This window comes from Octopus sinensis, linkage group LG11 (genome assembly GCF_006345805.1).
Source record: "Octopus sinensis linkage group LG11, ASM634580v1, whole genome shotgun sequence".
NCBI classification, from domain to species: domain Eukaryota; kingdom Metazoa; phylum Mollusca; class Cephalopoda; order Octopoda; family Octopodidae; genus Octopus; species Octopus sinensis.
The window spans coordinates 61,283,545-61,302,060 of NC_043007.1; the positions used below are offsets into that span (position 1 = coordinate 61,283,545).

The 18,516-nt window shown below is 36.8% G+C and overlaps 1 protein-coding gene across 2 annotated transcripts in view; it reads left to right on the forward strand.

The window, feature by feature from the left end:
* LOC115217670 (CWF19-like protein 1) overlaps positions 1 to 18,516 on the forward strand; it is a 32,750-nt gene that overhangs the window by 4,324 nt on the left and 9,910 nt on the right. For both annotated transcript variants that reach the window (XM_029787420.2, XM_036507563.1), the window contains exons 3-8: positions 383 to 467; positions 2,328 to 2,403; positions 3,112 to 3,213; positions 4,708 to 4,910; positions 5,558 to 5,676; positions 13,426 to 13,510. In XM_029787420.2, the coding sequence (XP_029643280.2) occupies positions 383 to 467; positions 2,328 to 2,403; positions 3,112 to 3,213; positions 4,708 to 4,910; positions 5,558 to 5,676; positions 13,426 to 13,510 (670 nt within the window). The remainder of the gene's footprint in view (positions 1 to 382; positions 468 to 2,327; positions 2,404 to 3,111; positions 3,214 to 4,707; positions 4,911 to 5,557; positions 5,677 to 13,425; positions 13,511 to 18,516) is intronic.

The window sequence follows — 18,516 nt, forward strand, 5'->3', positions numbered from 1 at the left end:
ACCTTACCGGCGCCTGTCAAAGTGTCCAGCCCATGCAAGCATGGAAAATGGACATTATATGATGATGATGATACTGTTTATATTTAGAAATTATTTTCATGCATAAAAGTGTTTAATTGGATTTACTTAGAAAAACGAAGGATGCTGTTGACATTGCCAGATTTTGAATGTAGAAAAACAGAAGTGAATACTCTAAGACATTTTAGTGTAACACTTGCACTGCTCTTTAGTTTCTCACAGTTGAATAAAATAATCATTTGTTTACAGTGAACTTGAAGCTTGAATATTACTCTTACATTTTGTTTAGCATTTATTCATTTTTATATACATGCAGAATTTAATTTCAGATATCAGTGAATCTTTTCTTTATTTTATTTTGCAGATTAGTTAGTGGAGATGTTGAAGGAAATTTTAAGACATTATTTTCAAGAGTTGCCAACATCCAGAAAAAGAATGGCCCATTTGATGTAAGTATTTGTGTTTAATAGACCAGTTGATAGTGAGAGAAATATATTGACATGTTTGTAATTTGAATTAGGACACCAAAAGTATCTCAATGGACCAGAGTGGCTTGTTGCCAAAGAAAGATTTGAGCTGAGCACATGGCTAGCAAAACTATTGTCAATTAGAAGTGAAATATATTTAAACATTAGAAAGCTTCACTGTTGGTGAAATAAGAATGTAAACTCCTTTCTATACAATTGATGTGTGTTAAAAAATTAAAAAAAGTGAATCTTCTGATGGACTGTTTCATAGTTAATTGCTCCTCAGGGAAGACATACCCAACTTCCTTCCCTAATAATTTGGTTCATTTGCCATATAAAGCAATTACAAATTAATGCTAGCACATTAGTGAATAGCCTAATTTGCATATTTATACTTTTGATGGCTTGTCATTTGTTTAACAGTATCTATTTTATACATAATACCGCATAAATCAAAACTGAAATAAATCTAAATATTAGAAAACCTAACTGTAGATGCAATAAGAATTCTTTCTGTTGTCAAATAAATCTCTTTCTTAAATACCTGTTTACAGTTAGAAGAGCGGCTCCATGGTTTATTAAATTTGTACAAAGTACAGAATGTACTGATGGTGATGAGAAAACCATCATTTGATAGCTACAGCAATGCAAGGCAACACCTTGTGACCAGTGTTGTATAACAACATCTGATAGTCTGGTTGATACAGTGATCATACAATGTAGGAATAGAACATAAGAAGTTGCTGAGAAAAAGGCTTTTTGTTTTGCATTTGTGTATATGTTGTCAAAGATTTCAAGAGTGAGAATTTGTTATTAAGGTGTAGCAAGAGACAAACATGTTGAAAAACTAAGTTTCTTGATTGATATTCATGATGTCTATTATTATTACTGTATTATCTATGTAGAAGCTAAGTGGTTGGCCGGATAATGAATGGGACTATCTTGGTCACGTGTCAGTTGTTCAAATCTGTTGCAAACCTTTTTTTTTTATTTTTACAAAGTTTCTTGGTAGGACATTATATTTTTATATAATATTTGTTTATCTGATTGTGAGATTTTCTGAAAAGTTACTTGCAATAGGGTACACCCAACTCCCCCAAATCTTGGCAGTGTAAAACTGCAGCATATGTAATTAGATATCAAAATTTTGAGTTAGTGGTTAATAATGGATATCCAAATATTCTTTTCTACTCTAGGCACAAGATCCTAAGAAAGCTCTACTTTAGGCACAAGGCCCAAAATTTTTGGGGAGGGGAGGCCAGTTGATTAGATCAACCTCAGTATGAACTGGTACTTAATTTATCGATCCCGAAGGGATGAAAGGCAAAGTTGACTTCGGCAGAATTGAACTCAGAATGTAAAGACAGACGAAATACCGCTAAGCATTTCGCCCGGCGAATGGATATCCAAATATTATGATTGTTTTATTTTACTTTTGATACTAATATTATTGAAAAAGGCATAGACACTATTTAGTCTCATTTTCACTCCCTATAATATTTTTGTCACATGTCTAAAGAAATCATTATTATACCAAGTTATTTGTAAGTTAGTTTAATCATACTTTAATTTCTAACTAGCTGAAAATGCTAGAGAAATAAATAGCTGTTATATTTCACTCAGTTAATTCCAAGATTACATAAATATATATATTAACTGTTAAAAGTGAATAGGAAATAGAAAGAAGTGAAAACTATATCAGAAAGGTGCTCCTCTTTATTCCCAGTTTTATCAAAGTCTACATTTTCATTTATCATACATTTGTAAATAACAAACTTTTGTTGTGTTATTGTATGTAAATATCATGCTTTTTTCTTCTGTTTTGGTATTGGATTTCAATAGCTATTATTATGTGTTGGAGATTTTTTTGGAAATGAGAATGAAGAATGGAACCGGATTTTGAAAGGAGAACTCTCAGGTAATTGCTTTGCTTATGATTAATTCAAGAAAATGAATTCTGGAAAGAAATGTCTAGATGGGCTATTTTCATTCAAAAGCTATTAGCATGGTTCACTCAAAAACTGAAGAATGTGAAATAAAAAAGAAAGAAACATAGCAATGGTGTTGCCATAGTGTGCAAACCAGCTGGGAAAAGTTTTATCAAAATTGATTCACAGAAAACCGAGAAATCCTAAATTTCACTCCTAAGCTATTAGCATGGTTCTAGGTGCATGTGTTTTTGGGTGTATGTGTTTGAGTGTGTATGTATGTATGTCATAGTCATCATTATCATCTATCTGCTTTCCATGCTGGCATGAGTTGGACAATTCAATAATATCTAATGGGTTGTTGAACAATGTCTTCCTCTTGTGTCTTGGTTTTAGTTATAGCACAGTTTCTGTGATTGGATGCCCTTCTTAACACCAACCACTGGGTGATTGTCTTTCATGGCACAAGCACAAGTGAGATTATTTACAAGACTAAAGAACCTCCTTAACTGAGAGGAAATGTTTGTAGAGCGGAAGGTTGTTTTATATGCGAGGTGTTGAGCAGTTAAAACATGCTTGGAAAGAGAGATAAATAGTGGTGGTAGTGGTAGTGGCAGTGACAGTGGTGGTGGCATGTATGTGTGAATTTAATTTCTGCAAGTATATAAATATATATTGATATCAATATTTATTTCCAGTGCCCATAACAGTACTTATTTTGGGAGCTAATCAAGATGCCCATTGTTCATATTATCCCGAAAAAGAAGGAAGTGAACTCTATGAAAATATATTATATCTTGGTTTGTATATTTCTTCTTTGTTAATGATAAATATGTTACAACTTAGAGACATAGTCAATCATCATACATCCTTTATTAATTTGTTTAATTTTTAATCTGTTTAACTAAATGGAGAAAAAAATAAATAATGGGTGTAAAAAAATGGATACAGAGTGTCTTGTATTTTTTAACACTTTAGCATTTAAACTGGCCATGTCTAGCCTAGATATTGTACCTGTTATATGTTCAAACCAGCTAGATCTGGCCTCTCACACCTACCCTACAATGTTAGTCTAAAAAATATAGTCACATCATTGAAATCTCAAAGCTTCAAGATAGTATGTGATCAATTCAAAACACTGTGAATAAGAATTACATTTGACAGAATGATCTGAATGTTAAAGGGATAAAGAAACAATGATAATCAGTAAGAACAGAAAAGCATTACAATTGCGAAATAAAAGTGAAAATATTGCATCAAGGTTCTTTTGTTGGCCAAGCAGTTATGTGGGCCAGTGTTATGCAACACATGTTATGCTTACACATGCATGTGTGAATGTGTATACATACATACATACAAACAAAAACATACATGTGCAGGTGAGAAGTTTGCTTCCCAACTGTGGGCTTGGGTTCAGTCATATTGAATGACAACTTGGTCAAGTGTCTTGTACTTGCTCAAGATGTTGCACAGTGGGACTGAGCTGAAAACCATATGGTTAGGAAGTGATCTTAACCACACAGCCATGCCTGCACTGCTCTCTGTCTGTCTGTCTGTGTGTGTGTGTGTCTCTCTCTCTCTCTCTCTCTCTATATATATATATATATATATATAATATATATATATATATATATATATATATATATATAATACAAAATGGGACAAGAATGCAAAACATCTGGACAGCTAGGTGATACGGAAAGAGACAACTTGACCCGTCCTTGTTTACTTTGTATCGTCTATCTGGATGTTTTGTTGTCCCTATTTTTGTTTCACCTAGCTGTCTGAATGTTTTGCGTTCTTGTCCCATTTTGTATTTTCTATATATATAGCGGTGTGCGTACACTTTGCTCTCTCTCTCTCTCGCTATATATATATATATAAATCAAGGTGTATAGTATTAGGAAGTTAATTGTCATGTGATGAGTCACCTATACTGCTAAGTGCTTTATAGATGCGAAACCAATGGTCACTAGCTGACTGCCTATAACAATTAACTTCCTAAAAATATATTACTGCTTTAATGGTTTACAGTGTGTTTCTTTTGCGAATATATGAACTACTGACAATATATATACACACACACACACGCATGCACACACACGCACGCATGCACACACACGCGCACACGTCTGTCTGATATTAGCCCACAGGCTCATTAGGCTGGAACTTATCCTGGATTCCGTGGTGTATAATTGACAGAGAGTGCATACTGAGGTTTGGAAAGAATATGCAAAATGGATTGTTGAGCAATGAATGCTTATGACTTCTTGCTTTTGTTTTAATTTGTTTAGGCAAACAAGGAGTATTCACCACTAGTTCTGGATTACAGATTGCGTATCTGAGTGGCAGGCAGTGTGACACTAATTACGGTTTTACTGTAAATGATGTTGATGATCTCATTAATTCAGTATCCTCAAGCAAACAATTCAAAGGAGTTGATATATTAATTACATCTCAGTGGCCAAAAGGAGTTGAAAAATATGCTGGAGATGTGGTAAGTTCTTACTAATGATGTTTTTTTTTTCTGTATTGTGATTCTCTTTCTTATCTTGTTTCATCTTCATCTCTTCTTTAGCACAATAATTGTAGTAAAGTTTGAATTATGGCATTATTTGAAGGATTAAATTTGTAAAGTTCTCATATGTGAGGTGGTGCTGAAAAGTTTATGGCTTTGGGTAAAAGAAAATACAAGAGGATCAGTTAATTATGATTTTATTCAACATATTCCCCTCTCAGATTCACACAATTATTGCAGCAGTCCTTCAGTTTTTCTAAGCCCTGTAAAAAAACTTGGAAGGTTGGGCCTCAAACTAGGCCTTTCGCGATACCCTTAAAACTAGTAACTTTTCAGCACTCCCTTTTATATATATGTTTGTATATTTATGTGTGTGTATCTGTATATATATAATACAGTCTACATAATTGTAGTCTGTATTGAGTTGTTATTTGAACTAAGCCTTCTTAGATCTATAGTGGGTATATTCATATACATATATGAATGATGACGACAGTGATGATGATATATATATATATCATCTTCTAAAGTCCAGCTTCCATGCATGCATGATATATATATGCACATACATATATTATATATATATATATATATGCAAAACATTTTCTATTTTTTTAATATTGCAGGAAGGTGTTAATTCAGATCAATGTGGTTCTCAACTTATTTCTAAATTGGCCCTTAAATTACGACCACGGTATCATTTTGTTGGTTTGCAAGGAATTTTTCATGAAAGATTACCATACAGGTAATTATTTATTTGGTTGATTATTTTAATTTTTGACTAGGAAGTGTGAAGTAAACACATCTCATGGTTTCATCGTTATATAATCTGCTTTACATTGATTTTTTCATAACATCACTGGAATAGTTTGTTTCTGAAAATGTATTATATTTTTAATACAGGTTGATGGCGCAGAGGCTAACAGTAATCTCCCTTGTATTGGGAAGGCTTATAGGACCATCAATTTGTTTAATGTCTGTTTTCCCATTCCAGCATAGGTAGAATGAAGGTTTCTTTTGAGGTATTATTTTAAAACTGACGGCTATATCTGTCACTAATCCTTACCAGTTTTTCAAGCAAGAGATTCTAGTTCTGCTTGACTTTGAAAGTACATCACTATGGAGTGCTTTGTTGACAGGGAACATAATGTTCCTGCTTTTGCTTGAGCAATTTCATGTTAGCACATTTCAGACTGTAAACATTCACATACAGGCATATGCACATTTGCACTCTCTCTCTCTCTCATCCCCCCCACATGCTGTCTCTCTCTCTCTCTCTCTCTCACACACGCACACTCACAATTAGTTTGCTTCCTAACCATGTGGTCTGGGTTTATCTTACTGTGTGGCACCTTGAGACTGTGGCCGAAGATGATCAAAGCATGAGTGAATTTAGTAAATTTAGAAATTTGTTGTGTGTGTGTGTATATATATATATATTATATATATATATATATATTATATATATATATATAGGGAGTAAGAGAGAGAGAGAGAGAGAGATAAAGAGCATAAGTGTAAAATAATATAAACATGCACACACATACACACATTCATTCCTATATATATGTATTCATTACATATAAGATGAGGCTATTTATTCCATAATTGCAACAGATAGATGGACACACTGTGTGTGTGTGTGTGTATATATATATATATATATATATAAAGAAACATGGGCATTTTCTTTACTCTGTGATGGGCAATATTGTCCATAGTGATTTGCATTGGACAAGAAGGCTGAGGGTGTCCTTTGTTAGCTGCTCTCCACCTATCTACTACATGGGTTGGACAGTTTAACATTCCATTCTTAGTGGTAAGACCATTGTGGATCTACTTCTAGCATAATAGATGTCCACATAGTGGTCATCCCTCTTATATGTATGTAATATAATTTTCCACTGGTTTTAAATTGATATTAATCAAATTAATATTCAATTTTTCACCATTATTATTTTAAATATATATATATATATATATATAACATTATTGGTGAATTGAAGAAATGGAGCTGAACGCAGATTGAAATTCCAACGGATTTCCTTTTTTCTTCCTGAAGAGAAAGACACAATATGGTCCCATTATTCAATCAGATTTTGGTAATTTGTGCCTTTCGAAACACGTGTAGAATGAAATAAAACGATTTCTGTTCAATCTGCGTTCAGCTCCATTTCTTCAATTCACCAATAATGTTTTAATTTCAATTATCCGCACCAACGCACGGTTGCAACGCCAGATGGTTGTACCTCCAACCGTGCTGTTCACTGCTGTGATTTTTGCTACTAAGGTATCGGTTAAACTTTTGATTAATCTACTACAAGATTATTCATCTTTCTATTTCACATAATATATATATATATATATATAAAATCAATTATCAGAACTCTATGTCTGTCTTCCATGCTGGCATGGGTTGGACAGTTTGGCAGAAGCTGGAGAGCTGCACCAGGCTCCATTGTCTGCTTTGGCATGGTTTCTATGTCTGGATGCCCTTCCTAATGCCCACCATTTAACAAAGTGTACTGGGTACTTCTTATGTGGCACCAGCACTAGTGCTTTATGCATAGCACCAATACCAGTGGGGTCACCGAGTAACTTGCAAAACAAAGACTGCTCAGCTGGGAGAAAGTGTGGCTTTGTACCAGATGAAGGGTTAGAGTATAATAGAGGGATAGACACTGGTCTCGTACTATAAAGAAGAGAATAAAATATTAGGCAAGTTCAAATGGTAACATGTATGTAAATATGCAAAGGTACAATAAACATTACAAATGTACAGAAAATAGATTCCATCGAATTCCAGTGGGGAAAACTAGAAGTAGTTGATAGCTTCTGTTACCTAAGTGATCAAGTCAGTAGCGGAGGTGGATGCTGTGAGAGCATAGCTGTGAAATATAAGAATAGGCTGGGTAAAGTTCAGAGAGCTCCTACCTCTGGTAACAAAGGGCCTCTTCCTCAGAATAAAAGGCAGACTGTATGATGCCTTTGTGTGGACAGCTGTATTCCATGGCAGTGAAAAATGGTCTGTAACGGCAGAGGATATACAAAGACTTAAAAGAAATGAAGTCAGTATGCTTCACTGGATGTGCAATGTCAGCATGCATGTAATACTGAGCGTAAATGTCTTGAAAGAAAAACTAGGCATAAGAGGCATCAAATGTGGTGTACAAGAGTAACAAATATGTTGGTATGGTCATATGATGTATATGGATGAGGACAGCTGTGTAAAGAAGTGCTGAGTTCAGACTGTGGAGGGAACCTGTGGAAGAAGTAGACTCAGGAAGGCATAGGACAAGGTAGTGAAGCATGATCTTTGAATGTTGGTCTTAATGGAGGTGATGACAACTGACTGAGACCTTTGGCCATATGCTGTGCTTGAGAAAACTTGTCAAGCCAAGTGAGATCGTAGTCGTGACCATTACCAGTGTCATGTAAATGGCACCTGTGAAATCATAATTGTCGCCATTGCTGGTAGTGTGATCTTCGAATGTTGGGCCTCGCAGAGGTGATGACAAGTCACTGAAACCTTTCATGATATGCTGTGTTTGAGAACACTTGTCAAGCCCCCCAAAATTGTATTTGTGGCTGTTGCCAGTGTCATGTAAGTGGCATGCATAAAGCACCCATTAAACTCTCAAGTGGTTGGTGATAGGAAGGGCATCCAGCCATAGAAACCATGCCAAATCAGACTGCAGTCAAACTCTAACCTATGCCAGCATGGAAAGCAGATGTTAAATGATGATGAAGCCCAGGCATGGCTGTGTGGTAAGAAGCTTGCTTCCCAACTACATGGTTCTGGGCTCAGTCCCACTGCATGGCACCTTGGCAAGTGTCTTCTACTGTAGAATTGGGCTGACCAAAGACTTGTGAGTGGATTAGGTAGACATAAAAATGAAAGAAGTCTGTTGTATATATGTACATATATATATATATGTATCTATGTATGTGTCTTTGTGTCTGTGTTTGTTTCCCATCACCACTACAATCAATGTTGGTGTGTTTATGTCCCTATGTATTAGTGGTTTGGCAAAAAGAAACTGATTAAATAAGTACTAGGCTTCACAAAAAATAAGTACTAGGGTCAATTCATTTAACTAAAAAGTTCTTCAAAGCAGTGCTCCTGTATAGTCACAGTCTAATGACTGAAACAAGATAAAAGGTAAAAGATATATATATATATAAAGCTGAAATGTGAAAAAGTTGTTTGATTTTTTGGTTATTTGTCTCATTTTGGGATGGGAACAGTTTAAGGGGTGGTAGGTAGGGTCAGATTGGTGCCAAAATTTACACTGGGGGTAAAATAGGGTGGGCAATGGTGTGACAAGGGTTGCAAGTCACTCGGGGCTACCGTTTGGTTGCCATGGTGAGGAATATGGGAAAAATTGAGTTTTATGGGTTAGACAGGTTGCGCTGTTTGAATAATGGTGGCTTTTCATGTTGCTGCAGGGGCTAGAGGCAGTTATCTTTAATTGTGGGTGTAAAAATTGGGAATTTGGAAAGTGGGCAATAAAAAGAACCAGGCAAATAAGACAAACAAAAGGAGACAACACGCACAAAACAACACCACTACCACCAAAACCCGAGCGAAGCACGGGTCAAAATAGCTAGTATATATATATATATATATGACAGACTTTCATATAGTTTTTGTCTGTGAATTCCACTTTCACAACATTGCTCAGCCCAGAGTCTTAGTTGAAGGGACCTGCCCAAGGTGCTGTATAGAAGGACTAAACCCCAAATGATGTGGTTGCAAAGCAAGCTTCTTAATTATGCAATTATACTTCTTTATTATGCAACATCTATCTGTTGCAATTATGGAATAAATAGCCTCATTTTTAACTGAACCTAAAATATTCATAAGTACAAATTTATTATGATAAAGCTGTGTTTTCTCAATATTGTATTATAGAACTAGAGACAACTGTTGCTTGAAGGGGTTCTACTTGTTTTATCTTGCTTATCTATATGCTTTCAATTTTACTTGCTGTGAGTTAGAATTCACTGCAAATCAAATTGAAAGCCTATGATTAGCAAACCAATAGAAAAATAGATGATGATGATAATTGTAATATCAGCCCTTTTATAAATATTGAAGAAAGTGTTTTGATTATAATATGCAGGAAAGGTGATTTGAAAAGTGTCTGACCTGGACTAGTTAGCTAATTCAGTTAGCAGATTAAACAATGTTTGGAATTTAGACTCAAAAGGCCCAAACACTTGATAATATAAGATGTTTCATTTAGCACTTCAGGGTTTGTGTTGATTCCACCTTGTTTGGCAGGTTCAAGTTATTGTCAAAGCAAACAGTTATTTTTAGGAACTGAATTGGCTAAAATATTGAAAAAATAGAAAATTATTAATTTTACTTTCTCTATGTATGTGTATGTTTATGAATACACACACACACACACACACAAACAGAGAGAGAGAGACAGACAGATATATACTGTTGCCATTATGTTAAACTGTCGTACGTTCAAGTTTGACCAAGTGCGTTTTTTTCAATATTTAATTTTGCTTGCAATAGCCTGTTCTTTTAGTCAAACTATTGTGTTTCCAGCTGCTTCAGATGAAAATTGTCAAAGTGTAGTACAATGGATTAGCATTTTCCAAAAGTGTAGTAAGCTCCACATATGACAGTTTTGCAAAAGTATTTCTGAATGAAAATGTCACACATGCATGGAGTTATGATTTTATGTACCCAACAAAGTATTATTGTTAAGCTGAAACCATTGCTAATGTAAAAAGAAATGGAATGGTAAAACTATTCTTTCATTTTCTGAAAAAGCAACATTTTGGTCTTATGACATTTTCGCATAATAGCATCAATATATTTCCTAAACTGCATAGTTTTGGGTTCAGTCCCACTGTGCAACATTTTGGGTTAGTGTCTTTTAATATAACCCAGGGTTGACCAAAGCCTTCTGCATGAATTTGGTAGACAGAAACTGAAAGAACCCTATTGTATGTGTGTGTGTGTGTATTGTGTGATAAGAAGTTTGCTTCCCAACCACATGGTCCTGAGTTCAGTCCCATTGCATGGTATTGAGAGCAAATGTCTTCTACTATAGACTTGGGCCAACCAAAGCCTTATGAGTGGATTTGGTTGACAGAAACTGAAAGAAGCCTGTTGTATGTGTGTGTGTGTGTGTGTGTGGTGTGTGTGTGTGTGTGTATACACACACATCTATGTGTGTGTCTTTGTATTTGTGTTTGTTCTCCATCACCACTTGACAGTCAGTGTTGGTGTGTCTACGTCCCTGTAACTTAGTGGTACCAGGTTTAAAAAGAAGATAAGTACTCAGGTCAATTCGACTGAAATTCCTCAAAGCAGTGTTCCAGTATGAAACAAGTAAAAGATAAAAGATATGTATGTATATATATATATATATTGGCTAAACTGGCAAAATGACCATTCCTAAATACAACAACATATATATATATATATATATATATTATATATATATATATATATATTATATATATATATATATATATATATTTAGTGAGGGAAGAAATGGAGCTGAACGAAGATTTTACAAAATTCCTTTTTATTATTTTCTACACATGTTTCAAAGGCTGCAAATTCCCTAATTCGGATTGAATAAGGAGACTATTTTGCAGCTTTCTCTTCAGGAAAATCCAGGAACTTAAATCTCCAAACAAATGCGCAGCAAGCTTTTCGAACAAACGCTCCCTAGGAGCCCATGGTATGAATGGCACAAAACTGTCTCTCAATATGCGTTGACGTCAGGGTGGGTGAAGGCCGACGAAAAAGTCCGTTGAGATAATTCGAGGTCAAATTCCAGTTAACATTGGGTAATATATATATATAGATATATATATGTATATATATCATCATCATCACATTCTTTGACCAGAGCTGGGAAGCTGCACTATGTTCCACTCTGATTTGGCTTGGTTTCTACTGCTGGATGCCCTTCCTATCGCCAACCATTTTACAGTGTGTTCTGGGTGCACTTGACATGCCACAAGTATGACCATTCCTATGTGGCACTAGCATGAGTGCTCACCATGTGGCACTGGCATGAGTTCTTGCAGGCTGATCATGTTCACCAGGAGGTGTGGCTTTAACACTTCTGTTGTGGAGGATGGGTCTTCTTGAGTACAGCAAGGTGCCAGGTATCTCGGTTCTTTGTTATCTCATCTGAAAGGTTCAGTTTTCTGAGATCATTGTTCAGTACCTCATCCCATATCTTCCTGGGTCTCTCTCTCTGTTTATATATATATATATATATATCACCGTGACCGACCAGGCTATCAGATGTTGCTACACATCGCTGGTCACAATGCACTTCACATTGTTTTAGCCTTCAAATGACGCTACCCCGCTGGCTAAGCGAGCAGACCAACAGAAGAAAGACTGAGAGGAAGTTGTGGCGAAAAAGTACAGCAGGGATCGCCACCACCACCTGCCTGAGCCTCGTGGAGCTTTAGGTGTTTTCGCTCAATAAACACTCACAACACCCGGTCTGGGAATCAAAATCGCGATCCTACAACCACGAGTCCGCTGCCCTGACCACTGGGCCATTGCGCATCCACATATATATACTTTATTTAAAAGCAGCAGAAATATAACAAAAGCTGTTACTCGGAGTTTCACATTTCCGTTCGTCGGACAAAAGCTGTCCGCCGAACGGGAACGTGAAACTCTGAGTAACAGCTTTTGTTATATTTCTGCTGCTTTTAAATAAAGCATATTACTCTACCTCTGGTATTTGAGTACTCTTTTTTCTACCTTCTTTCACATCTATGTGCTTACTTCGGTATATATATATATATTATATATATATATATATATATGTGCCGGTGGCACATAAGAAAACCATCCGAACGGGACCGTAGCCAGTACCGCATCGACTGGCCTCCGTGCTGTGGGCACGTAACAAACACCGTCTGAGCGTGGCTGTCTGCCAGCCTCGTCTGGCACCTGTGTCGGTGGCACATAAAAACACCATCCGAGCGTGGCCGTCTGCCAGCCTCGTCTGGCACCTGTGTCGGTGGCACATAAAAACACCATCCGAGCGTGGCCGTTCGCCAGCCACGTCTGGCACCTGTGTCGGTGGCACATAAAATCACCCACTACACTCTCGGAGTGGTTGGCGTTAGGAAGGGCATCCAGCTGTAGAAACACTGCCAGATCTGACTGGCCTGGTGCAGCCTTCGGGCTCCCCAGACCCCAGTTGAACCGTCCAACCCATGCTAGCATGGAAAGCAGACGTTAAACGATGATGATGATGATGATGATATATATATATATATATATTATATATGCTTTTGGTATTTAGTTATGGCTCTTTCTGTTGTGTGTTTAAATTCTACCAAGGTTAATTTTTTCCTTTTATCTTTTTGTGGGTTAATAAAATAAAGTACCAGACAAATACTGGAGCATTATAATCAAATGTAGCCCTTTCTTCAATTGTGAGGCTTTATGCTTATGTAAGAAATCAATATTCTCTGATTGTAGGAACCACAAAGTGCTCCGAGAAACTGCCCTACACTGTACCAGGTTCATCAGTTTAGCAAAAGTCTCCAACAAACAGAAACTGAAGGTAAAATATTGAGATTTTGAATTTTATGATAATTATATATTTTTATGTAGAAGTACAAGAACCATAGATGGCTGCTGCTACATGCAAACATGAAAAAATTGACATTTAAAGAGATGAGTTACTGTGGGCGGTTGGCCTGTTAGAAATAGCAGCTAAAGCTGCTTTGAATCCTGCTACACTATCTTGGTCAAGGATGGGAATATTTGATAATGACTGTGACGCTGTCTGGTGAATGGTTATGACTGGAATGTCTTTAATCCCAGGTCTCTGCAGAATCAGAGCTGACATGGTGCTACACAACAGTATGACAATTGACATTTAAATGATAATGATGGAAGCAGAGCTGCAAATTCTACTTGATTCTAAGAATAGACGGTGTGGAGAGAACCACATATATACACAGACATCTTAAAAGTAAATAGACATCCATTTCATATATATATATATATATATATATAAATATAATATAAGATCATGGGATCAAGGTGTAGGAAGAAAGTTACCTTCAAGTAATCCGTAGTAAATATAAAAGAACAACTTTGAGGGACAATACTGGTTTATTGAGATAGAAGGTTGTGGATTTTTACATATTAAAGAACAATAAGCTGAAAAAACATTCTTTTTATATTCCACAGTAGGTGACCAGGGTTGCTCTCCTCAGGCCAAGGACATCTTGATTAAATTAAAGGTTACATTGTCACAAGGATGTACATGTTGACACATGGAAAATTCACTCAGAATGTATATGTGCTTTCTACACATTCTGATTGAATCTTCCATGTGTCAACACGAACATCCTTGTGACACTGTAACCTTTAATTTAATCAAGATGTCCTTGGCCTGAAGAGTAGCTGGTGGTATACACCTCGCTTGGATTTTTACTACTTCTGAGGTTCCGCCTGCTATGGAACATATGTAGCTTGGATCTTATGTACTCTATTCTATGACCCTTGTATAAATATATGTATACAGTAGTCCCCTGGTATTTATGGGGCTTACGTTCCTAGAACACCTGCGAATATTGGATGTGGTCTATAAAAATGCCTCTAATATCAAAATATAATGTAAAATATTATATATATACTTTTACTCGTTTCAGTCATTTTGACTGCGGCCATGCTGGAGCACCACCTTTAGTTGAGCAAATTAGCCCCAAGACTTATTCTTTGTAAGCTTAGTACTTATTCTATTGGTCTCTTATGCCGGACTGCTAAGTTATGGGGTCGTAAACACACCATCATCGATGTGTATAAACATATACACACGTATATACATATATATATATATACGACGGGCTTCTTTCAGTTTCTGTCTACCGAATCCACTCACAAGGCTTTGGTTGGGCAGAAGCTATAGTAGAAGACACTTGCCCAAGGTGCCATACAGTGGGACTGAGCCTGGAACCATGTGGTTGGTTAGCAAGCTACTTACCACACAGCCACTCATGCACCTATATATATATATATATATATATAATATATATATATATATATAAATATAAATATAAGATCATGGGATCAAGGTGTAGGAAGAAAGTTACCTTCAAGTAATCCGTAGTAAATATAAAAGAAACAACTTTGAGGGACAATACTGGTTTATTGAGATAGAAGGTTGTGGATTTTTACATATTAAAGAACAATAAGCTGAAAAAACATTCTTTTTATATTCCACAGTAGGTGACCAGGGTTGCTCTCCTCAGGCCAAGGACATCTTGATTAAATTAAAGGTTACATTGTCACAAGGATGTACATGTTGACACATGGAAAATTCACTCAGAATGTATATGTGCTTTCTACACATTCTGATTGAATCTTCCATGTGTCAACACGAACATCCTTGTGACACTAACCTTTAATTTAATCAAGATGTCCTTGGCCTGAAGAGTAGCTGGTGGTATACACCTCGCTTGGATTTTTACTACTTCTGAGGTTCCGCCTGCTATGGAACATATGTAGCTTGGATCTTATGTACTCTATTCTATGACCCTTGTATAAATATATGTATACAGTAGTCCCCTGGTATTTATGGGGCTTACGTTCCTAGAACACCTGCGAATATTGGATGTGGTCTATAAAAATGCCTCTAATATCAAAATATAATGTAAAATATTATATATATACTTTTACTCGTTTCAGTCATTTTGACTGCGGCCATGCTGGAGCACCACCTTTAGTTGAGCAAATTAGCCCCAAGACTTATTCTTTGTAAGCTTAGTACTTATTCTATTGGTCTCTTATGCCGGACTGCTAAGTTATGGGGTCGTAAACACACCATCATCGATGTGTATAAACATATACACACGTATATACATATATATATATATACGACGGGCTTCTTTCAGTTTCTGTCTACCGAATCCACTCACAAGGCTTTGGTTGGGCAGAAGCTATAGTAGAAGACACTTGCCCAAGGTGCCATACAGTGGGACTGAGCCTGGAACCATGTGGTTGGTTAGCAAGCTACTTACCACACAGCCACTCATGCACCTATATATATATATATATATATATTATATATATATAATGTTTAATAATAATTTAATAAAAAATAAAGTAAAATGTATGGTTACTCACCAATAATGAATGATATTGATTTAAGATGATGATGAAAATAATGACGGTAGTGCCTGCACAGCAAAGATTTAAAGCTCTTCAGGTAAAGCATCTTCTTCAAGTGTTTTAGGAGATGTATTTTCCTGAGTGGCTATCTTGGTGAGCTTGAAGTACATTGTGATGGGAAGTTGCTGTCACTGTTTCTTCATGGTGGTGAGGAGAGTTTTATGTCTGCGTGGCAGTATTGATACCATTTTTAAATTGGAGAGACCAAACCATATAGGGATCCCATGCTTTCGTCTTCCCTTGCCGTTCCTTTGCTATCCTTAAAAGGTTGGACAATGTTCAATTGTCATGCCCACCTCATCCTCCTCTTTCTCTGGATCTGGTGCTTCCTCCTCCTCTTCACTGGCAGACTTAGTTAACTCCAACAAATCTTCATCTATCAGGGTTTCAGAGTGGGCATCGATGAGATTGTTGATCTCATTTTGTGTGATGTCGTCAAAACCATCGCCTCCAAGTTCTTTTGCCAGTTTCACCGTATTGTTGACAGCCTCGTGCTGAATATCTTTAGGTGAGAAGCTCTCATAGTCCTGGACACACTCTAGCCACATCTTTTAGCATGCGATGAGGGTTTCATTTTTCATGTCTTTAAGAGCAGTGTCGATGACTGACAGGCATGTTGCAATTGTGAAGTTATGCCAGTACTCCTTTAACTTGAAATTCTTATCTGAATCCATTGCATCCGCAAAGTGTAGAAAAGAGTTCCAAGTGTAAAGTGTCTTGAAAGCACAGATCACGCCTTGATCCATAGACTGGATGAGGGAGTTGGTGTTAGCAGGGAGGAACTTGACTTGGACTCCCTCGTGATTCAAATTCAAAGAGTGACCACCAGCATTATCCATGACGAGCAACACCTTGAATTCTATGCATACGTTTTGGAGGTATTCCTTGGCTTGAGGGATGAAGCAGTGGATAGGCAGCAAGTTTTTATTCTTATTTTTGAAAGCCCTCAAGTTTGTGGATTGTAGATAAATCCTGGTTTCATCATGAAGCCAACAGCATTGCCACACATAATTAGTGTCACTCTGTCCTTCTGTGCCTTAAATCCTGGAGCTCTGGCTTCATCTTTTCACTCACAACCAAGCCTGTGCCTGTATGATATTTATATATGTGTGAGTGTCTCTCTATATATATCTAGGCATCTAATTACTTTTGAGGTGTCTGTGTATATATATATACATATATGTATATACACAGACTGGCTCCTGTGCAGGTGGCACATGAAAAGCACCATTTGGGCGTGGCTGTTGCCAGTACCACCAAACTGGCCCTAGAGCTGGTGGCACGTAAAAACACCCACTACTCTCTTGGAGTGGTTGGCGTTAGGAAGGGCATCCAGCTGTAGAAACTCTGCCAGATCAGATTGGAGTCTGGTTCGCCAGACCTCAGTCAAATCGTCCAACCCATGCTAGCATGGAAAGCGGACGTTAAATGATGATGATGATGATATATGTATATGTACACCCTATTTCTGTTGATGTATGAGAGTCCTGCTGCTAAGACTTATTGATGTTGAAAGGCACCACTACATATCTGTCACCTTCACGTAGTGGTATGTGATAATGCAAATACTAATAATAAATATTGCCAATAGAAACCATAAACTCATCACATACACAGGTAATATTTGCAAGACAAATGTCAGTAGATGACCAATACAATCAGAGGCCTTTTGGATATCACTGGAGAGGGTAGCAGCTGTCAGTGACACATGAGGAACAGGTGTTAGGTGAGACAGAGACTTCCATGGCAGTTTGGTACCATCATCATCATTATCATTTAACGTCTGTGTTCCATGCTAGCATGGGTGGGATGGTACCACAAAAGCCGGGCAGGCTGAAGCCTGCACCAGACTTCTGTGACTGTTTTGGCCTTTCCTAACACCAGCCTCTCAGCAGAGTGGACTTAGTGTTTTTATGTGGCACAAGCACAGGCAAAGGGTATAGATAAAAGAGGAAACTAATTTCTTTGATGAGATATTGGTTTCAAATTTTTACACAAAACCAGCAAGTTCAGGGGAGAGGATAAGTCGATTATACTGACCCCAGTGCTTCACTGGTACTTATTTCATTTGAAAGGATGAAAGGCAAAGTCAACTATGCTGAAATTTGAACTCTGAACATAAACACAGATGAAATGCTGCTAAGCATTTTGCCCAGTGTGCTAATGATTCTGCCAGTTCATCGCCTTCTTTGATGAGATATTAACTCCAATACAAAAGTCCTTTAGATAAAACCAAACTGTTTTCTGTCTCCTCTTTTAACTTTTTCTAATGAATTGTAGAGCACCTGTGTACTGTATACAATAAGTTCATTATTATGTTACTTAAAGGTTTAGATGTCAAATACAGCTAAGACAAAAGTAAGAATGGGGCATCTGGAGACAACCAGA